Below are 22144 nucleotides of genomic sequence, written 5' to 3'. Positions count from 1 at the left end.
TTCGCCGATATCTAGCAGGTTCAAGATTATGATCCCACCGTGAACACCACGAAGATAGGACGAGAGAAAACAAAAGCCAAGTCGAAGTCCAAAATTGCTGACTTGGGCAGACGCGTAATAATTATTGCTGATTGGAAGATATTCTTCACCGTCTTCTATCATGCAGCTACCTGCAACCTCAGCAAATGGGATACTTGCCCACCACACATCCATTTCTCAGGAAAGATGACGTGTTTGCAAAGATACAACCTGCTTGAAGAAAATGCCTCATGGTTTTAGTAGATGGTTTTAATGATCGTGAAGAGCGAGGACATTAAGCTGGTTTAAGTTCACTCTCTTCTCACCACTAGATCAAGTAGACATGATTTAAGTTATTGACAGAGCAAGATGTTGACMCCAGCSGAGCCGATAATAGACGCTATTGGCTTGGCGAAGATATCTGACAGACTCACCCGATCGTTGATAGCCTTGGAGGAATCAAGCGAGACAGACACAACAGAACTCCAGACCCTGTTGTCATCGCTAGGTACACTACTAAAAAACGCGCAAGGGATTTTGTCCAAACCTAGCTTTGATGATTGTCCTAGTCTCAAGGCCGCAGTTCAAGGCTGCAAAGATTCTTTAGATCGGGTTACTGAGTTTGTTCAGAGTCGCACACACTCAAAGGTCTCAAGTGGCCAAACATCTCAACCTCATCAGGATGGAAAAGAGAACATGAGTATGATACAATTGACGCATATTTTGCTGGAGTCTATTAATACCTTGTCATTGACCCTTAACTTCAAAGAGAGGTATGTGTTAAATGTCTCTAGAACCTTCAAGTTCTTGCCTCCTCATCTGGGGCCTAACACAAGGGATAGTAAATATGAAACACTCAATACTGGAACTATTGAAAGCCTCAAGCAGGGCTTTGACAAAGTTGCTGAGGACATATTAAATGTCGCTGACGAGATCTTTTCCCCGAGCTCGGGAAATTCCATGAACGACGGCACTTTTGCTGTGCATGAAGTTGAAGTCAAGGCTCCAGCTAAAAGAACGCTTAGATCAACAAATAAAGTTATATGTCCTAAAGCCAGCCTCTACCAGGTGGCCAATTCCGGCAAAAGGTCGAAAGACGTCAAGTTCCGCTGCTGCTGTGAGCAGGATTTACACGACGATGAACTGCATTATAAAGGTATTAGACCCAGACAATGTTCGCTCTTAAAAACAGAGCTTACTTTGGACATACTGACAGGAGATAGTTATACCGGGAACAAGTCTTCTGATAGAAGAGACAAGTGATAGCTCGAATAGGACGTGGCAAATACTCCTTCTTAAGCCCAAATCGGAGGCCGTAGTCTCTGTTAGACTATCGGAGGTAACACCAACATGTAAAAACTAATACGGAGAAGCTTATGGACAAGAAAAAGAGATCACAACTAACTAGTCATTAGACCTCCATGAAATCCAAGTTCTGTCACACAAAATTGCTACAGAGTACGTTCGGAAAAAAGGGCCGATGACATGGACAGGAAACTCTATGTTAGCCGGAAGTGCGCAAGATGAGCGCTCTAAACAATTTGTATTTGTTCGGACGATGACGTCGTAAGACTGACAGGCTTTTCTTTTCATTGAACTTTCTAAGCTATAACTATCTGGACTAATAATCGGTTTCTGACACTCTCCAAAAACCACAGGGACCTGAAATTTCCAGGGACGAAAATATCGGATATCCAGTTTGAGGCTGAGAAAGTTTTCCGTCCTTCATTGAAACCGGAGAATGTGCGACTGCTCCACTATTCCGCCACTTCCAGATTCATCTTAGATGAAAGGAAGAATCAACATGTCACTCCAATGTTCTTACCGGAGCCCTATTTTGTTATTGCTCTTAGGACGAACTCCTCAGCGTTGGCTGGGGACTCGGTTGAAATTGATGCGTATGATGTCTTTGGTAGCCATATCCATCAATAGCAGAATTGTTAGGGAGCATCCAGCTGCTGACACAGATCACGTTAGTTTCCAAGGATTCCATAATCATTCATGAGCTAAACCAACGAGGACGACTTCACGTGACGCTCTCCAAAATATCTTGCAATTATGGTCAAGTCTCCTTCGAGTGCTCTGATGTGCACTTCCAGTTTGATCTTCGTGCAGGTGAGTTACAACACCTCCAAATACACCAATTATCTATCACTTACGTTCAACGACTAAAAGAGAGTATGTTCTAGATGCCGAAAGCTTCACGGAATACTTGAAGAACATGAAGCAACGGCTTTTACAAATGTTCGTCCAAGGGCCATATTATGACGAAAATATAGTGTACTTCCAGTGAGCAAGTTCTAATCTTTCAGGCGAGCCGTGGAAGAGGTTGAAACTATCCTTAACAATTGATTGACTATAATAAGGGTCTCCGAAGCCTTGACATTTGGATCCTACCAGGGGCCAAAGGTCAATATCGCTATTATTAGCTCTAATCTCAAGTCACGCGATAAACAGAAGGCCCGCATGATTGTAACGCGAGAAGGGAATGCGGACTCTGTATGCTTAGAGTGTATAATATCCCTGGACCCGTCAGAGTTGATGTAAACATCACTAACGGGCAGTCAGTTGAGGACAAGATCTTAGAATTTGCTCAGCAGGGTTTATTGAAGTCATTGCCCAAGATAAATCTGTGGGTTTGCGAATACCACAATTTTGGGAATTTAACTGTCAGCAGGACCAACTGGAATAAGCTCAGGACGCGTGGGAAGAAACCAAAAGAGAAACTACAGGCCACGGATCCTGGCGGGACGTTTGTGCTAAGGTTTGATGTTGGCCAGAAAATCAACTCTTATCAGTTCAGCAACTAAATCAATCTCCTAGACAAAACAAACGCAGCTCAGATGACTGGCTGGATGAGGTCGATGACTTAATATCTGTTATAAAAGCACCAGAGGCATTGCGGGGGACCTACGAAAAAGTTAAAGTTGCAGTCATTGATACAGGATTCCACCCGAGTGATTGCCAAGCCTCAAAGGTGAAAGAATATAAGGACTTCATAGACGAGAAAGCCAAGGATATGTGTGACAACACTTGGCATGGTACAATGTCTGCAAACCTTATACTGTCTATATATGAGGAGTGCGAATTGTATGTGGCCAGGGTCTTCAACAAAAACGAGACAGACGAGATGGAAGGACCGCTTCTGATGGCCAGTGTTCGTTTCATCCCCACCGTACTGGAGCCTACATCCTCTAACCTACAAAATCAGGCCATAAAATGGGCTATTGAACCGGGTCGGAAAGTCGACATCATCAGCATCTCTGCTGGCTTTCGTAACCATTCGCCCTCGCTCCAATCCGCTATAGAAAAAGCCAGCGATGCTGGCGTCCTAATCTTCGCAGCAGCCTCCAATTGGGGGAACCGTGGCAGAGAAGCCTTCCCAGCCCGGCACAAATTCAAAACGATCTGCATTTTCTCTACCAACACCGATGACCAAGCCTCGCATTTCAACCCGGAGGCGCGCGACGACGCTGACAATTTTGCCATCCTTGGGGAGGACTTCCCGCACCCAACGAACGACAAGAAGCGGGAAGACGGGACGTCGATGGCAACGGCGATTGCAGCGGGGCTGGCGGCGCGGATTTTAGACTTTACAAGGCAGCCGGACAACAAGGAGATCGTGAGGGTGGAGGATGTAGGTAAAATGGCGGGTATGACAGCGATATTCAGCTTTATGGCAAAGAAGGCGGGGAAGTTCAATTGCGTCGCGCCGTTGCGGTTGCTAGAGGAGAGGTATGCTAGGGGTGACTATGTAAAGAATAGGGCGTATGTGAGAGATAGTATTTCGAGGGCGATGGAGACGGCGAATTAGGGCCGCCATTGTTTTTCTCTCTTCTTTCGCCGATCTTACGTAGCTAAGAAGGTCAGAAATTATGATGTACCTTTCTTTTTCAAAATCTTTTTCTTTCAATTTTCTTCATTATATATATTGACATACCTCACGTATCTCACGAAGGATCATCCTAGACTCCCCAATCTCACAAAATGTCGAACCCTAAACCACGCCATAATTCTGTGTAGGTTTTTCTTTACTGTAAACTAATCGAATATAAATCTGTGATCTCATTCACCCATTGATTGTGCCATGTTCCTGAATAATCAAGAGGCGTCCCAGTCACCACTGCCTACTACAAAGGCTTCATTAAGCTCCTCATCGTTGACAACATGAAATTTTTCCAGCCCCTCGGCCTCCAAAACACCTGCAACGTTCACAACCCCTGGGTTGTCTGTAGTGAAGGTTGCTTTAGTTGTATACGGCTCAATCGACCAGTCTGTCATCAACAGTCCCTTATGTACCTTGGCGAGCCGCACAGCCCAGATGAACTCCGAAACGTATGTTCCTTCTGTCTTCTGTAAGTTTTCAAGGACAACATTCGCAGTGGCCGTTACGGTAGCAACAGTAGGAAAATCGCTGCTCTGATGATTATTCAAAGGCCTCAATCCGAGATGAGATGCTGAAGGAACTTACACCTCTGGTCCCGCTTCACTCTCTACGTACTTCGACTTCTCGGCCTCCCTGGTTCCTACCCGCGCAACTTTAAGGCCGGTTATCATGAACATAGACCACATCTTCTTATCCCCAAGATATTTCTTCAACTCCTTCTGCTCTAAACACTCTTCTACATAGCGTCTATTTGGGTTGACGATGTACGAGTCCAGCCGATCGTACGCCTCATGATTCTTCAGAGTCTTCTTAAAAGTGAGTTTGAGGCTACCCTTGAATGTGAGACCCGCGGCAGGTGCAATGGGTACACCGCCGCTCCAGTTCGTGCCTGTCTCTGAATTCTTGGAGTCGTCCCATTTGAAATCCAGCGCATGCGTGTGGTAGACTTTCATGCGCGGCGGGAAGGCTAGGATGGCGCCGGGATTGATGGGGAAGTCGATACTCTTGAGATCGGGGATGAAGTGGCCCAGGCAGATTGGGGCGCTGGAGTCGTCCCCGTTGCCTGCAAGGATGCTCTTCTCCGGGGGTGGCGGGTAGTCGGTTTGGCGGAGTTTGAACCAAACCTTCTCCATTGTGCAATATTTATTCTTATTGTGCCTGAGTTCGATGAAGATTGTGTGACATTCAAATAAATTTTATCCTGGTCGAAATCTTTAGATAACGTGTTACAGATGGCACCTGTTGGTCAGGTGCTTGAATTGCCAAATGCTCAATTGCTTTCTCAGCCCACACGGGCCTAGGCGAACGACTATCTCTGGATGAGGACTTGTCACGTTATTTTGTCGGAGAGGCCGAAATTGGGCATCCACGCCAGAGGGAATTCGTGCAATCAGGCCTGCAGAAACACTGGTGCTTTAGCCAATAAGGAGGTTAGTGGTCGTCACGAATATGATATATTCGAATTTATTACAAATGTTCGCATACGCAATGGTTTTGTTAATTTAGGGTAGGTTGGAAGGTTCAAAGTTGTTCGTTGTCTTTCTAATTTTGAGGGGCTGATGGACTGATTATATTTACATCGGAACACTGCAGCCACGAGATATTCAACAATTCCCTTCGCACTTCCGCTGCGCGGCGGAAATGACGGCAGCCACGCGTTACTTATGTACACATATTCTCCAGCGCTCGACGCACGCAGAAAATCAGCCATTCATTTAGGGCAACATGTAAGCATTCAGAATACGCAAATCATACGAATCTAGTTCTGTCTTAATATTTTTATATATCAAGGACAACGAGAATGAGTAACCATAAATCATCTGCTTCATCTTACTGGCCTTTTAACTTGGAACATGACGCACAAATCACAAATACTTGGGTGCTAACTCGACCTACAAGAGATGTGATCGTATTATTTTCGACAAAAAACCAGAAGAAAGTCCAGCTACTTGCAAATACTTGTACCTGTAAGATCTGGCATCGTCAATAAGATCTTACGTTCCTGGGTAACAAGGAGAATTCAGGGCTGAGCAGGTCACATGTTCTTGCCCCATATATCAGGCATTAAGGCAACAAGGGCCGCAAGGGCCGCAGGTCACATGGGCGGTAAATGTATTGTTTCGGCAGAAATCCCAGGCGGTGGGTAAACACGTGACCTCTTATCAGATAAACGGAAAACAAAAAAAAAAGTTCAAGATCGCGGAGGAAGGAACGAACAATCTTTTCAACGCACACAAACACAGCTTTGCAGCACCCATTATGTCCAGCGACAAGATGGCGAAGGCTGAGAAACAGTCGAAGAAAATAAAGCGCAAGCACGATGTCTCCGATGAGACTGTCAAATCGTCAAAGAAAGCCGAAGTCATCGAAACCCCGGAAAAGTCCAAGAAGCGAAAGACTGCCAAGAAGGACGATGACGACGATGTTGAAGAACCAGTCGAGCAGGTAGAGGAGGAGCAGGAAGAAGAAGAGAAAGAGCAAGAGGAGGAACAAGATGACCAGCTCGAGGATTTACCATCTGCCAACGCATTGTCGCTACCACAGACCGGCGAGACTCTACCCACCAAATTTGCGGAGCTGAATCTTTCGGAACGGACAATTGAGGCGATCAAAGAAATGGGGTTTGAGACAATGACAGAGATTCAGCAACGGGCTATCCCGCCATTGATGGCTGGCCGTGATGTTCTTGGTGCTGCCAAAACAGGATCCGGAAAGACGTTGGCATTTGTAAGTGCAATTCCACGTCACTACTTGTTAGGAAATCGCAAATGGCTGATATCAAGATTAGTTGATTCCCGCGATCGAATTGCTCCACAGCTTGAAATTCAAGCCCAGAAACGGAACCGGTGTTCTTATTTTGTCCCCCACGAGGTAAGAGGACATTCCAACAAGAATAAAGTAATGCGCTGACCGGGCTATAGAGAATTGGCACTTCAGATCTGGGGTGTGGCCCGCCAACTGCTCGACAAGCACTCCCAAACCCACGGTATCGTCATGGGAGGAGCCAATCGCCGAGCGGAAGCTGAGAAGTTGGAGAAGGGTGTTAATCTCTTGGTCGCAACTCGTATGTATACTTCTTTCGCCTATATTAAGGAATTAGGCTGACTTTACATAAGCCGGACGTTTGTTGGATCATTTGCAGAACACTAAAGGATTTGTCTTCAAGAACCTGCGCCAATTGGTCATTGAGTAAGTCTTGTTCGCCTTGGTGCTCTTGAGTCGCGCTAACTTCCATATAGTGAAGCAGATCGTATTCTTGAAATCGGTTTCGAAGACGAAATGAAGCAAATCATGAAGATCCTCGGCAATGGAGAGCGACAGACATCTCTGTTCTCGGCTACACAGACTACCAAGGTCGAAGACTTGGCCCGAATTTCGTTGAAACCCGGTCCGCTATACATCAATGTTGTTCCACGGATGGAGAATGCGACTGTCGACCGATTGGAGCAGGGTTACGTTGTGTGCGAACCCGATAAGCGATTCCTTCTTCTATTCTCTTTCCTTAAGAGGAATTTAAAGAAAAAGATTATTGTTTTCCTTTCGAGCTGTAATTCTGTTAACTACTATGTGAGTTTTCCCCATCCATTATGATCGATGAGATATGATTGCTGACTCAACAATAGTCTGAGTTACTGAACTATATCGATCTTCCGGTAATTGCCTTTTACAACTTCCACGCACACCCATTCTGACATCTTTAGGTCCTTTCTATCCACGGCAAGCAGAAACAGCAAAAGCGTACTTCCACATTCTTCGAATTTGTCAACAGCGAAAGAGGTATCCTTATCTGTACCGATGTTGCCGCTCGAGGTCTCGACATCCCTGAGATTGACTATGTTGTCCAATACGATCCTCCTGATGTAGGCATTTGATTAACCCCAACCTCGTCCTCCAAAACACTAATGTGATTTAGGACCCACGTGATTATATTCACCGTGTCGGTCGTACCGCACGTGGCGCCAAGGCCAAAGGTCGCAGTCTGATGTTTTTGCAACCGTCTGAAATGGGCTTTTTGACTCATCTCAAAGAAGCTAAAGTACCCGTCGTGGAATTCGAGTTTCCTCAGAAGAAGATCATCAACGTTCAGTCACAACGTAAGTTCCCAATTGCGCTTTTAAGGTAGAATTTATATGCTAACATGATTGTCTTATAGTTGAGAAACGTAAATTATCTCCTCGCTCTTGTTTTATACATGCTAATTTCTATAGTTATCTCTCAAAACTACTACCTCAACAAGTCCGCCAAAGAAGGTTACCGATCCTACATTAACGCCTATGCATCACACTCCCTTCGCTCCGTCTTCGACGTCAATAAACTCGACCTCGTCAAGATCGCCAAAAGCTTCGGCTTCTCAACCCCGCCGCGCGTCGATATCACATTAGGCGCAAGCATGAGCAGAGATAAGAAGGTTCAGGGACGACGAACATATGGAAGTCAGCCCAAGCAAGCCAATCGATTCAAGCGAAAGCGCGATGAGTAGATATGTGTTGAGGGTGTGGCTATAGTGAGGAGATGGTGATAAAAGTTTGTTTGGATGGGCATATAGGTTGGAGTTTGGCGCAGTTAACATTGTACAGAACCGGTCATTCGCACTTTGTGACTATTAGTAGTATAGATTATCAGGGGATGTATAAATGATAATATGAATATTGACGCTAACCTCATCTACGCTTTCACTGGTCAATCTGTAAATCCTCAGACCTTTTCATAAACACCCATTTCTGTTTTTGTCTTCTCAACCATCCCTTTCAACATACACCCCGCCAGATCTCCTTTTTTTCATTCTCGCGTTATTATTCCCTTCTCCCAATACTTTTTTGGACCACCAACTCGCCATGCTAGGCTACGGATCCTCGATGGTCACCACAAGAACAGTTAGCGACTGTATCTCCCTCCCAATCCGCATGACCCCAGGATCCTTCCCCGATAAAGAATTCCTCGCAGCAAAACCAACCCATCCCATAACCCGATCATGGCAGCAAAATAACATTGGAGACTCGATCATTGCGTTGTTGGAAAGACACAATCTCGAATTCTATGCGGTTGATTGTCTGCGTAGACCGCGGTTGTTGGCATATCTACAGCATATTCTGCGTGATGATCCTCTTTTCGAGAATGATAGTCATACGATTGTTATCACGCTGAAGAATATGCCAGAGAACCACGTGAATCTGTTTGAAGTCATGGAGGAGATTCATTGGGAGCTGGTTGGTGAGTATTCGATCTTTTTTTCCTTGCTGATCCTTCATCTGAAATTATGTAGATGGTATCACAGTCGAAGTACGAATTGGCAGAATCGAGCTCTTTTACCCACACCGTCTCCATCTTGGATGCAGTATTGGCCTTCAACACGACCCTCGATCAAATGGTACTGGTGGTGGCTATGTGGATCTAGTTGACAGGAACGGCGAGGTCGTTGCGCAATGCATTCTTACATGTGAACATGTTGTTCGGCCTTATGTTGAAGGAGATGATGACATGGAGCTGCTGCGGCCAAAGGCAGATTGCGTCGGTAGGTCTACGTTTCGATATCGTCTTATAAGTCAATCTGATCTTTGTCTCTTAGAGCCATATATTCGCGATGCTCAAGATCAAACACAATTTCCCTTGTGCTGCGTGAGCCCCAGCATTGTCGCAAACATGGAAAGAGTTCATGCCAACAAGAAGAAGCTCATTCATTTAGCGGCAGAAATCCTCACATCCAAATATAGCAGCGACAGAGAAACGTTCCCCCGTCACGAACTACAAAACCTGAAATATCATCGAAACAAAATCMAAGCCGATACCATCAAGTCCCTGATCCGCGATGAAATATTTGGGACTGTCTACGCATCATCGGGTTACAGCTTCTCGCGACACAACCATCGACTAGATTGGGCCTTGATTGAGGTTGATCCCACTCTAATCCCCAAGATTCGCAGGAACAAAGTCAAAGATCTCAGCCGCACCGAACGTGATTGGCGACAAATCCTGCATGCAGTCAAGCCTCGCAAAATGGCGGTTGTTTACAAACAGGGTTCTGCCACGGGTACTACCGTGGGCGTCGTCAATTCAATACAGAGTCATGTCGTCTCTTACGAAGCCGATGGCAAGCGATGCATTACGAGAGAATGGTGCGTCGTCCCTGCTGCAGACCCGGATTGCTTTGCTCGCGTTGGGGATTCAGGATCGCTGGTGTTGGAACGGAATACGGCGAATGTGATGGGCATGATTTTTGGGGGACATAAGAATGGAGGGCCAGTTTATTTCACTTCGATTACTGCAATTGCTACGCATGTTGAGAAGGTGACTGGATTGAGGGTTCAGCTGCCGGGTGGAGGTATTATTAGACATTGAGCGTGATACTGGGTATCGTTGGATATCTGCATTGGTAAACCGGCAACGATTCGAGAAGATGAGTGAGTGTATTTGGGTATCATATCACAGTTTAGCAAATTCATCACCAACTGTAATTTTACTAGCTTTCGTACGTTTCATTTCTGCCATGACGGAAACGTGTTTGCTCAACGCTACGAGATCACCATTCTCATCCATCACGCGCACATCAGTGTCATACCGTCCATTCTGGATCTTGTGGCACACGATCTCTAGGAATAGCCACTCGGCGTCTTTCGGGTCCTTCTTAATCTCAACGGACATACACATCGTAGGAAAGACGTATTTGCTGAGATCAGCCATCGTAGGATCGAAATTGAGAGGGGCAGGGAGGAACTGTATCCCCACCTAGAAGTTAGCAGGGAAACAAACGTAGTGGTTGGGAACTGAGTACATTATCACACACAACCCCCAAACTAATCACATCCAATTTCTGATCCAGATCCTCCCAGCGCACCCAGGTCTCCTTGGTATTCAACCCTGCAGCACCCTTCCGGCTCCAAACCTGCGTCTTGGCCTCTTTCCGCTTGAGCACACGCATCTTGCTAATCACAGGCATGAGCTTGACCAACAACGGACTTCTGAACCATTGGTCGCAACGTTCCCTATCCGGTATCTCATCGTGCGTCATCACCGGTGGAACCGCCATGGAGGGTCCATCTTCCGTCGCCAGATTGCCCTGTATAACCGTTGCGGACGTACATATTGTGCCAGCCGGATCGCGGAGTTTGACTTCGACGGTAGAGTAGCGTCTTGCGTGACTCAATTCCGTGACGGTGAGGATGACGCGACCCCGTGGAGCGGGCTGGATGAAGTGAATGTTGCTGTTGATGGGGTCTGGTTGTGGAGTGGATGGGTATTTGCGGAGGAAGTACGTGCGGACGGTGGAGAAGATGAGACTGAGCGTGAAGCCGCCGTGGGCATGTCTATCCCAGTATTCAAATTAGCTATTTTTGACTTGCAATAGTCAAAAGAATACTAACAACCCGCCGCACCAATCCCAGTGGATAGTCGCCTCGAACTGGTCGTCCGTGCCAGGTACGGGCGTTACCCGCGTTGCATCCGCAAAGGAGGTGATTTGTTTGTTGACCTTTGCATTTGCCATGGCAGCCGCGACACAACTCTGGAGTTATACATAAGAGCTCACGACATGGTGTATGAGAAGAGCGAACCGATGAGGAGTCGGAAATTAATCACGAGTGAGTTGCAGCCGAGGTTGCAGAGGAGCTGAAGACCCTTGTATATCCTCTCGGCCAATCACATCGCTGTTCTCTTGTCCACTCAACACACTGTGCTATCTGTCTTTCAAGGCATGTCTCTGTGTTCTACCAATAGTTCATCAACTCAACATTCTGTTTGAACCTATTTTGCTTATTTTTGGCATTTGGCAGCTCACATTATTATTCACTCAACCCTAATTCGGGGTTATCAGTGCCAACGGACTGATTGTTTCCGTGTGGCTTCAAATATCTCTTTGTGGAGTCTGAAGATGCTCCTCATGGTTCAATAATGCTCCATAATACATGAGGGCAAGATCAAATTGTATCAAGCATTCCAATTCAGACTCACAGCCAGTAGATTCTACATCCACAGCTGACGGGTGTGGAACATGGATTCCTCCACCATCCCGAGTCATTGAAAGCAGCTGATTGTATGCGATTGTTACGATAGGATGGATCATGGTGCAACGGAATCTAGAATCCGTACACGTCTCCATAAATGAGCAGCCCTGGATTACAATTGACTGTTTTGGAGAAGTTCTAGTACGCGATTGAATGGCTGCTCGGAATCCAATGTTTGAGCTGGAGTTCCCCTCATCCATCCCCGCAGGACTGATATAAATTGGAGCTACGGATTGTTCGGAAAAATGATATTTTAATGTTACTCTTGTCCTCCCACACACTCTGGCAGCGTGGTACTCTTCCGGGGCATAACCTCACCATTGAGTTCGGGCTTTACTATATTCTCTCTCTTTTTCTAATTAATACACCCCGAACTTGAGCAAACATGCCTGGCATCCCAACCCAAAACAACGGCCTTGAAGTCAACGACGGCCGCCTCCTCCCCGAAAACATCGCATATCTCACACCCTCCTACCCCTCTGAACCCATAGAAACCCTTCGCGCCCGCTATGAACAAGATGGCATGCTCCTCCTCAAAGGCCTCCTCCCACGCGCCGATGTCCTGCGCACACGCACAAAGTACTTTGAAATGATGTCCCCTTCCGGTGTCCTGCAGCCAACTACCCAGCCAGTCCAAGGAATCTTCAATTCGGCCCGTTCCCCCGACGACTTCCCCGGCATCGGCGCCGGCGCAACAGGACAAAACGGCCGCCCAGGCGGCGAAGGTGCCCAGAGATTCGTCGATCTAGCCATCGAAGCTCACTACCAGGACTGGTACACAAAGGATCTAGCTAAACACCCTGCTCTACTCGACTTTGTGGCCAAGTTTACGGGCTGGAAGGAGAATACCTTGGGACTCAATCGGACTTTGTTGAGGAATAATGTCCCAGGCACGAAGCCAATTGGTGTGCATTACGATCAGATCTTTTTGAGGTATGGGGAGCCGACTAGTGTGACGGCTTGGGTGCCGATTGGGGACGTGAGTTTGTCCGGGGGTGGATTGATATATCTCGAAGATGGTAAGTATTACCCTCCGCCCACGGGCTATATACCCTTAGTAACTGATCACTAAGTAAATATAGGCGACGAAGTGGGGGCCCAGATCGAAGCAGAATTCACCAAAAAAGCTCAAGAAGCAGGCATGACCGAAGAAGAAGCCAGGAATGCATTCAATCAAAACATGATGTCGACGGGCTTGCTGTCTGAATACCCCCTTGAATTCGCGCGTCAGTACAATCGGCGCTGGCTGGTGTCGGCTTATGAAGCTGGGGATGTGGTTTTGCACAAGCCGCATGCTGTACGTGTATAATGATGTTTCTTGAACTAAAGGTACGATGGTCTGACTTGAGATGATAGATTCATGCGTCCACCGTGAATAACGACCCTGATAATGTCATAAGACTAGCCACTGACTTGAGATTTGTTGATCAATCCAAGCCATATGACGAGGTGAGACACTTGATCTTAGTGGTTGGATATCCGTAGCTGACACTATATACAGCGTTGGACACACTTTTACAGATTTGGAGACGGAGTGTAGGCTTACGATAAAGGAACCTGAGCTGGAGTTGAATAGTAGTGTCGGTAAATACTGAAATCCCCAAGACTGTACCAGTATTGGATTATTCCATTAGTCCGCCTAGACAGGTACCTAGATCGTATATATTTTAACCAATTCGATTATTGACGTCAAATTCTTTTCGTCTCAACCCAATATCAATTGAATCAATACAGACAACCAAGATCTTTGCCAAATTTGGCCTCATGATATGTTATCCAATCGTCGAATTGGGTGTATATTCTTTATAGATGGTAATATTAGAGGTTCTTATCCGAGTTCCTGTAGGAGATGGACAAGATATGACAGCGCGAGACCCATAAACTGCGGCTTTCCTAAATCCGCAAGAACAAGAGAACTGCTTTCTCGTCCCTTTCTTCCCAAATATCAAGATGCGAGCGACTAGTAGTCCGCATCGTACCCTTTCCTTAAGCATCAATGGCAACCGAGTCGTAGGTGTAAATACCGATCCAATGTGTAAAGTGACTCATGCCGAGCGCTTCAAAATTGGTCATTTACACCTCGTTGCTTTTCATCTTCCAATCTTTCATTATTCAAAGCCCTCCACCACTCATGCGAGGCGTCATATCCCGGCTTCGATGGGTCTTTTTCATCCACATCGTCCCACGGCTTAGGGCTGAGGATATAGTGCACATTCTTGACACTTTCGTCCCGCCAGATAGCATCATGAACACCTTTTCGCCGCAATGTCTTCAAGGCATTATATATGTATGGGAGCGCAATCCATCGGCCGTAAAACACATCAGAAAGCAGCGATTGATCGGCAAACTCGTAATCGGAAGTTGCAGCACTTCCTAATTGAGCGACGATCTTATCGTAGGTGCCTTTGGACGGGTTGACTACTTGGAGACCTCCATTGGGTATACCTAGTCCGAATGCGGCCGATGCACCCTCTGTCTGCGCGATTTCAGGAGTTTCGTGTTGCGAGGTGTATCCGCAGTTTTCAGGGATCCTTTTAATGAACCATCTCGTTAGCTACCATATTCAGTGCGTAAGACAGTCCAGTCATACCAGTCTTTTGGATAGTGAGGTTTCTTAAGCGGATTACACACGCAGGCGTGGCTAGCAGCAAAGACCTTATTTCCTGTGCCCGCCAGCTCCGGCGCATCCAATTCCAATTCCATCAACTCATCCATATTCTTGAGGACCAACATATCACTATCGAGCTGCACCACCCGGTCATATTCGACTAGCGAAAACGGCGTGAGCTTGCTCCAGCAGTCGTAGAAGCGCGTATCGTTTGTATAGTCCTTAGGAATCGATGGAAGAAGATACGGGACGTGCTTCTTCAGAATACCCCGAGCGTCGAGAGCCGCATGGCCTTCTTCGGGGAAAGTGTCTGTGTACAAAGCGACGAGGGGGTACTTTGAGCCGACCTTTCGGAGGGAGTACTCGAGAGTCAACAAACCAGACAGGTATGCGGTATTCGTGATAAGAGTTGTCCACACTAGACAAAGTATCGTGTATTAGTCGAGCATCGGGGATTGAAGTTGAGATCGGTCTTGCAGGGATCTTGCATACCTTTGGTGCCATCTGGCGCGCGGGGGGCTGACATTGCAAAGCACAGACACAGACACTGACAACACAGCTAGAGCAACTGATAGTCTGGAAAATAAAAGGAAGGATTGCGCGTCTCTGTCGTCACCTGAATGGGGTTGTAAGAATAGGATAAGAATACCAATATGGATGAGCGACAGGGGAATGCATTGTTAGGTTCTCTGAATGAAAACATGGAGGGGAAGTCCCGAGCATTCGGAGGGACGGTGAGAATGGGCGTGCCCCGAACGGAAAGAGCGACCCACCCCGATCGCGACTTCCTCGGGGATCGCGCTGCCCTTAATAGTGTATCCCCTGCCAATGTTTGCTTCTCCCGATTACAACAGCACTTCATCCCCAGGCGAAATATCAGCCACGGATCGGTTGTATTTGGACCAGGGACATTCATCACGCCATCTGCTACTACCCTTAATGCAGCATCGCTACTCATAACATCACGTATCCAATGCTCGACGCCGACGTCAGGGTGCGGCGAACACCCCCTGTCGCACCCGATACAACGGCGGAGCTGGGCTATGAGGCSGAGCCATTAATTGCGGAAGAATGGGGAAACGAAACCGCCTCTGTGATTAGTGATCGCAATGACCCCGGTCAAGTGTCCAAAAGCATTTGGTATTTGTTTATATTGACGTTTGGTATGGGAGGGTGAGTAAATATCCCTGAGCTAGCTATCCTGGATGCACTGACAGAAGCAGGCTCCAGGTGATTTGGTCTGTCCAACATGCCAACGGATCTGTATGTCACCGTACGCCAAGCCCACGCTGTCTCCAATCTAATTAAAATGTCGCGACAAGCCCTACCTTTTATCGCTGGGGATGAGTAAAGCTTTGCTCGCCTGGGTATGGGTAGCTGGACCGCTCACAGGAACTGTCGTACAACCCTACATCGGCATACGCAGTGATAACTGTCGCAGTCGCTGGGGTAGACGGAAACCATTCATCGCAATTGGCGGGGCAACGACCGTAGTATGCCTCCTCGCTTTGGCTTGGGTACGAGAGTTGACCGGCAGCGTATTTTCGCTATTTGGCGCCGACCAGAAATCGGACGCGGTGAAATCAGCATCAATTATTGGTGCGATCACTCTAATGTATTGCCATGACTTTGGTATTAACACTGGTAATTGCTTTCCCGATGCGACCACTTTTGACTGAGCCATTCTAACCCTCTACAGCTCAAGCAGCCATGCGGGCATATATTGTCGACAATGCCCCGTGGCACCAACAAAAATCCGCGAATGCCTGGGCGAGTCGTGTCAGCGAAGCCGCGAGTATTTTAACTTATGCTTTTGGCTACATGAATTTACCCGTGATTTTCCCTATTCTAGGCAGAACACAATTCCAGGTGATTTCTGTGATAGGAAGCTTCTGCCTAATTGGTAGCTTGTTGGTATCTTGCGTCTTCATCAAGGAAGACCGGACCTACGACCGGCCCAGAACCGCAACGAAGTTGAACACTCTGAACTCATTCGGTATGATCTGGAAGTCTGCGCGCCATCTGCCGCCTCAAGTAAAGAAGGTTTTTGCGATTCAATTCACGTCCTGGTTTGGATGGTTTCCATTTTTGTTCTACATTACCACATATATTGGGCAATTATATGTGAATCCTATTTTCGACAAGCATCCTGGTCTATCCAATGGCGAAATAAACAAGACATGGGCGGATGCTACTCGTATTGCGACGTCTGCCTACTTCTTGAACGCCGTCGTCGCCTTTGTGGGCAGCCTGGTACTTCCACTGCTGGTTGTAGCACCACCACAGAAAGCGCTCGAAGCTTTAACAAATGACAGTTCTTTAGAGTCGCTCCCAACTTCAAGCTATGGTACATTTTTGCAGTCCTCGCTACGCGTTCTCGGGAAGCTTCGGGTACAAGGCCTTACGCTTCGACGACTATGGCTACTATCACACTTCCTCTTCGCGGGCTGCATGTTCAGTACAGTTTTCATATCGTCGCCTGGAACAGCAGCAATCATGACGGCCATTATGGGAATTCCTTGGATGGTCACATCTTGGGCACCATACGCATTTATTGCGACAGAGCTTGCACAGCATAACAGTAGGTCGACGACATCGCGAGATAGCATAGAAGAGGGTATCCGCCGACCAAGTCGACCATACGACAAAGACGATATGAATGGCATTGGCGAAGCTGGTGTTGTTCTTGGTTTACATAACGTTTTCATCTCGTTCCCTCAAATGGTGTCGAGTCTCCTCAGCAGCGTCATTTTCAAAGCGTTGCAGAAACCACGTGGTGAGCCATTCGACAATAGCGTGGCCTGGGTTATGACATTTGGAGGTTGTGCTGCCTTGCTAGCGGGATTCTTGACGATGCCCCTGCAAGACCAAGCAGCGGAATGAGTGTATAATATGGCGTTTTGTGAGTGACTGTTTGGGTCATTTGGAAGATTGAGCGGATTTATTGGCTGGAGGCGTTGTGGTATATAGAGTAATATTTAATACATACGTTGAATGACTGATGTCTCATAGTTGAATGTCTAACGTTACTCACATCGTCGGCTTCACAGCTAGATAACAATCAATATACCTTCGACACAGGAACCGGGCGAAAACCGTTAACAACACTCTCATCTCGAGTCTCAATGGGCTTCCCCCATCCACCGCCACCTAAGCTATTATTAGCAACCGACCAGGAATACAGACGAACTATCAAAGGGCACTCACCAGGTGAATTGATCTGAATATAGTCACCAGCATTCAACCGCACCACCGCCTTTGCGCCAATATTGATTTTCTCCAGCTGCGCTCCTTCATTCTTCTTGAATATGTAGTTCACTCCGACACTCCCTGGTTCACCCCCTTCGAGACCATATGGACTATAAACTCTACGCTCCGACAATATACTAAACTTCATCGGAATGCGGGCCTCGATTTCTCGAGTCATTCCATCTCCGCCATTATACTGCCCCCTTCCTCCAGTACCATGGTTGATAAAATCCCGACGCACAATCACCGGCGTCCGTTTTTCGATGACTTCCGGATCTGTGGCCTTTGTATTCGTCGAATGCACGTTTACTCCATGCGTTCCGTGCCACGTCGGCCCTGCACCGCTTCCGCCTCCCACGGTTTCACCATAATTCCACCCAGGAGTCACAACGCCCGTCAGGGGATCCTTACCACCCATTCCCCAACCAAGACTGTTTGCGCAACCCTGACTACCCGCCGCGGCGCCAAAGGCTTGTAATATAACATCCGTGACCCGCTGGCTGGAAATTGTCGAGCCGCAGATGGCAACAGTTGATGAAGGGTTCAAAATCGTACCTTCGGGAATTCGGATTTCGCAGGGATACAAACATCCCTGGTTTAGTGGAATGTCCATATCGACCATGCAACGGAGGACGTAGATGATCGCAGAGTGTGTAATGGATACTGGCATGTTCATGTTTCCGTATGTCTGAGGACCGGTGCCTGCGAAATCAAATACTGCAGTCTCGCGTTCACCGTCAATAGTAATCTCAACTTGAACGGGGGTGCCATCATCGAACCAGTCGATGGCCTTGAGCGGTTTTCCGCCGGTCTTCTGATACAATTCGCGGAACAGTTTCTTGATAGCCAACTCGGCGTTCCGCTGTATACCGCCCATGTATAGATGAACAACAGGTAACGTAAACTCTTCGCAAAGACGCTTGATGAGTAAGATACCGCGTTGATTAGCCGAGATCTTGGCTTTGATATCCGAGATGTTATCGTTCAGTCGCCGCGTGGCGCTGCAACCGGGGTATTCAGCAACCTTGTTGAACAGCTCTCTCACTTCATCCTCGAGAAAGACGCCCTCGCTGACGATCTTCATAGATTTCACGGCCATGCCTTCTTGCCATAGCTCTTTGGAGTCCGGGATCATACTCGTGATTCCGATTCCTCCAATATCAGTATGATGCCCGCGCGATGCAACATAAAATATCAACTGATTGTCATAAAATGCCGGCGTGACAACGGTCAAATCAGGCAAATGCGTTCCGCCGGCTTCAGGGTGATTTGTGAGAAGCACGTCACCAGGTTTAAGCTTGTCGCCCCATAATCGATGCTGATATTGAATTGCGAATTGCATACTGCCCAGGTGAATGGGGATGTGCGGCGCATTAGCTACCAATCCGCCATCGGGTGAGAATATAGCGCATGAAAAGTCGAGCCGTTCCTTGATACTTGTGCTGATCGAGGTGCGTTGGAGAGTGTTGCCCATTTGTTCGGCGATAGACATGAAGCGATTCGCGAAGCAGGAGAGCTGGACCGGATTGATTGTTTCAGTGCTGAGTTGTGACGATGAAGATTCTTGTTCATTATCGACCTTGTCAATGATGAGGTGGCGGCTTGTTAGATGGCATTCATAGTCCGGTTCAACCAGGATGGTCTGTGTCTGGTCTGTTATTATCGCCGGGCCGGTAATCTGTGAGCCGATGGTCATATCTTCCAGATCATAGATTGGTGTTGATATCCACTGATCATTGATGAAAACTCTTTGTCTTTTTTTGGATTGCGGTACAGTAGCAGAATTCTTTGCAGCCGCCAATTCCCCCGAGACCGACAGACTTTCCTTTTGATTGATATTTTTTGCTGTCGCTCTCACCCGGATACTATCGACCATAATCTCACGATTGGTCGTAAATGCGAATTCCCGAAGATGCATGCTGGTAAATTTTGAGCTGTACTGACTGCCATCTGTCGGCTTTTCGACGCTTAGACTGGTATCCATCCCTTTGTATTGCAGATTCAGAAAGACCTCATAGTCGATGGTATCGCCGATAATGTCCTGACTGCGTAGCTCCTTTTCAAGTTTGGACTTGATGGCCTGCTCTCGTGATTCGATTTGAGGCATGTTTTCAGCTGATAATGTGAGGGACAGAGATTCGCTTGCTTCGGAGGTGATTTCAGCCAAACTGATTCCATAAGCTGACAATAACGACGAGAACCGATGGATCAAAATCCGACGAATACCGAGATTTGAAGCAATCGCACATGCGTGCTCTGTCTTTGTCAGCATGTCCCTTCACAGGTTTCCAGAAAATACATACGTCCTCCAGCACCTCCAAAACTGACGAGATTATGATCAAAGGTTGCAAACCCTCTGGCCTCAGTCGTGTTTCTGATCGGTCTCGTCATGGCCTCATTCGCTACTTTCACGAAGCCCAACGCAACTTGTTCCGGGGTGAACTCGATAGAAGACTCTGCATTGACCTCTTTTGTTAATTCTTCGAACTTTGCTGCCACCACGTCGGTATCCAATGGCTCGTTCGCATTTTCGCCAAAGATTGCTGGAAAAGATGATACAACTAATCGGCCAAGGAAGAGGTTGGCATCTGTTATTGTGAGTGGTCCGCCTTTTCTGTAGCATGCAGGTCCTGGATGTGCACCGGCACTCTGATTTCGCTGTCAGTTTGGTACTTTATTCGTGGTTATATGAAATAATACCTCAGGACCGACTACCAACAGGCCATTTCGGACAAACAGTTTCGATCCTCCACCTGCTGCGACGGTATTCAGATTCAGCATTGGCGTGTATACCTTGCGGTCAGAAATGGTAGTGTCGCTGATATGGTCGAATTTTCCATCATAGCGACAGACATCCGTACTCGTGCCGCCCTAATCAAGTCAACTTCTGAAACCAGAAAAACTTAATGATAGATTTTATGTCTTACCATATCAAACCCGATCAAAGCCTTTGGATCCTCGAAATCATAGCACGACCTAGCGACACCAACAACTCCTCCAGCGGGACCACTAAGCAAAGCCGCATTTCCGGTGTACTTCTGTGCAGGACGCAATCCGCCATCCGAGGACATAAACTCCACTCTCTGAGGAGGCACTTCAAATCCGCTCAGAAAGTCTTCGACATATGTATGAACGATAGGAGATAGATATGCGTCAGTGCAGACTGCTGTCGTGCGTTGAAGCATTTTGATCCGCGGGCTGATTTCGGAAGAAAGTGAGATGGACTCGAAGCCTTCTTCGGCGGCGATGTCGCCTACCAGCTTTTCGTGGTCTGAATAACGTTAGAACATATCCTTAAAGTCACTCATGGAGTCGATGCTTACCAGAAAAGATATGCGAGTGCATAAAACACACGGCAAGGGACGTAAACCCTTCATCACGAAGCTTCTGTATCTGGCCACGAACAGCCTCAACATTCACCGGCTGCAAGACACGAATGACTTCGCCACTACTGGTCTTCACGAGCGCTGAATCTGTTTCGTCTAATTCCGGCTGTGGGAATGGATCTAGTTCGTAGTTCTCTATTGTCACTCGTTCATCGATTTCTACAACTTGATCGAATAATACTTTTGGTTTGCGGATGTTCAGGTCGAATAGTTTTGGGCGAGAGCCATCACCTATTTCGCTCAAGTCTTTAAAGCCTATTGAACGTTAGTTGATTCAGTAAATCTGGTGTATGTTGGCAGGACTTTTCACCTTTGGTTGTGAGAAGAGCAAAACGTTTCCCCTTGTGCTCGAGAAGCGCGTTTGTGGCGATGGTTGTTCCGATTCGACATGACTCTGGTATACTGTCAGGATATATGCTCGTGGTTCTAACGAGTGGTGTAATAGATACATACCAACAGCAGATGCATTCAATTTTTCTCCCGGGGCTATCTCCGCCCCTTGCACGGCCTGTAGAACCCGTCGAATGGCCTCCGTCGGCGCATCACGATAGTTCTGAGGATCTACAGACAACAGCTTGAAAACGAGGTCTGCGCGACCAGGGATTTGAGCAATAACATCGCAGAATGTGCCACCTCGATCTAGACTTGAGTGAGCTAGAGATTCCTTTTCCAAACGTACGTACGGTTAGAGTTACCTATTGATATTCGAATGCCCTTGATGTTCTCGCCGTTAACCTTCGCCATATTGTCCGTCATGACCGGCTGACAATGACCAAATTATCGTGTGACTGCTGAAGACAAAGCCCAAGTATAATTTGAATTTTGAAGCTTCTGTTTCACCATCAAAGCCGAATATGAGCCGACTCATCCGCTAGTGTATACGGTAGTGTGCATGTATACTTCCGCACCAATGTCGAGCTCAGAAACGAATCTATAAAGTCTGCTTGACTTTCCTTTCCCGGCCAGTTTATAGCCTACTACTAAACCCAACAATAACGAA

General features: G+C 47.2%; 9 protein-coding genes across 9 annotated transcripts; 5 read left to right on the top strand and 4 right to left on the bottom strand.

Moving 5' to 3' along the window:
• Positions 1 to 2076: 2076 nt before the first annotated feature.
• BHQ10_009570 (uncharacterized protein) lies at positions 2077 to 3832 on the top strand (the record flags this gene model as incomplete). Its single annotated transcript, XM_040882500.1, has 5 exons — positions 2077 to 2133; positions 2198 to 2307; positions 2385 to 2517; positions 2583 to 2782; positions 2842 to 3832. 5 exons carry the CDS (start codon positions 2077 to 2079, stop codon positions 3830 to 3832), a joined length of 1491 nt encoding a protein of 496 aa, XP_040738072.1.
• Positions 3833 to 4119: 287 nt separating this feature from the next.
• BHQ10_009569 (uncharacterized protein) lies at positions 4120 to 5037 on the bottom strand (the record flags this gene model as incomplete). The annotated part of the gene is made up of 2 exons (XM_040882498.1): positions 4120 to 4432; positions 4490 to 5037. 2 exons carry the CDS (start codon positions 5035 to 5037, stop codon positions 4120 to 4122), a joined length of 861 nt encoding a protein of 286 aa, XP_040738071.1.
• A 1126-nt stretch (positions 5038 to 6163) lies between these two features.
• BHQ10_009568 (uncharacterized protein) lies at positions 6164 to 8384 on the top strand (the record flags this gene model as incomplete). Its single annotated transcript, XM_040882497.1, has 10 exons — positions 6164 to 6631; positions 6693 to 6775; positions 6826 to 6968; positions 7021 to 7093; positions 7144 to 7471; positions 7528 to 7557; positions 7606 to 7764; positions 7818 to 7998; positions 8058 to 8066; positions 8113 to 8384. The coding sequence occupies 10 exons, from the start codon at positions 6164 to 6166 to the stop codon at positions 8382 to 8384; spliced, it is 1746 nt and encodes a 581-aa protein (XP_040738070.1).
• A 355-nt stretch (positions 8385 to 8739) lies between these two features.
• Positions 8740 to 10240, top strand: BHQ10_009567 (uncharacterized protein; the record flags this gene model as incomplete). Its single annotated transcript, XM_040882496.1, has 3 exons — positions 8740 to 9115; positions 9168 to 9416; positions 9471 to 10240. The coding sequence occupies 3 exons, from the start codon at positions 8740 to 8742 to the stop codon at positions 10238 to 10240; spliced, it is 1395 nt and encodes a 464-aa protein (XP_040738069.1).
• An 84-nt stretch (positions 10241 to 10324) lies between these two features.
• BHQ10_009566 (uncharacterized protein) lies at positions 10325 to 11384 on the bottom strand (the record flags this gene model as incomplete). Its single annotated transcript, XM_040882495.1, has 3 exons — positions 10325 to 10627; positions 10686 to 11205; positions 11263 to 11384. The coding sequence occupies 3 exons, from the start codon at positions 11382 to 11384 to the stop codon at positions 10325 to 10327; spliced, it is 945 nt and encodes a 314-aa protein (XP_040738068.1).
• Positions 11385 to 12286: 902 nt separating this feature from the next.
• BHQ10_009565 (uncharacterized protein) lies at positions 12287 to 13441 on the top strand (the record flags this gene model as incomplete). The annotated part of the gene is made up of 4 exons (XM_040882494.1): positions 12287 to 12920; positions 12984 to 13198; positions 13258 to 13350; positions 13403 to 13441. 4 exons carry the CDS (start codon positions 12287 to 12289, stop codon positions 13439 to 13441), a joined length of 981 nt encoding a protein of 326 aa, XP_040738067.1.
• Positions 13442 to 13960: 519 nt separating this feature from the next.
• On the bottom strand, positions 13961 to 15035 carry BHQ10_009564 (uncharacterized protein; the record flags this gene model as incomplete). Its single annotated transcript, XM_040882493.1, has 3 exons — positions 13961 to 14432; positions 14492 to 14927; positions 15002 to 15035. The coding sequence occupies 3 exons, from the start codon at positions 15033 to 15035 to the stop codon at positions 13961 to 13963; spliced, it is 942 nt and encodes a 313-aa protein (XP_040738066.1).
• A 447-nt stretch (positions 15036 to 15482) lies between these two features.
• On the top strand, positions 15483 to 17392 carry BHQ10_009563 (uncharacterized protein; the record flags this gene model as incomplete). The annotated part of the gene is made up of 4 exons (XM_040882492.1): positions 15483 to 15682; positions 15733 to 15772; positions 15832 to 16153; positions 16209 to 17392. 4 exons carry the CDS (start codon positions 15483 to 15485, stop codon positions 17390 to 17392), a joined length of 1746 nt encoding a protein of 581 aa, XP_040738065.1.
• A 178-nt stretch (positions 17393 to 17570) lies between these two features.
• Positions 17571 to 21900, bottom strand: BHQ10_009562 (uncharacterized protein; the record flags this gene model as incomplete). The annotated part of the gene is made up of 9 exons (XM_040882491.1): positions 17571 to 17659; positions 17717 to 20014; positions 20062 to 20407; positions 20459 to 20629; positions 20686 to 21029; positions 21082 to 21399; positions 21455 to 21538; positions 21598 to 21783; positions 21840 to 21900. 9 exons carry the CDS (start codon positions 21898 to 21900, stop codon positions 17571 to 17573), a joined length of 3897 nt encoding a protein of 1298 aa, XP_040738064.1.
• Positions 21901 to 22144: the final 244 nt, after the last annotated feature.

This window comes from Talaromyces amestolkiae (genome assembly GCF_001896365.1).
Source record: "Talaromyces amestolkiae strain CIB chromosome Unknown scaffold25.1, whole genome shotgun sequence".
NCBI lineage: Eukaryota > Fungi > Ascomycota > Eurotiomycetes > Eurotiales > Trichocomaceae > Talaromyces > Talaromyces amestolkiae.
Note: the sequence above shows the minus strand (reverse complement) of the source record. Positions and strands in the feature narration are given on the sequence as shown.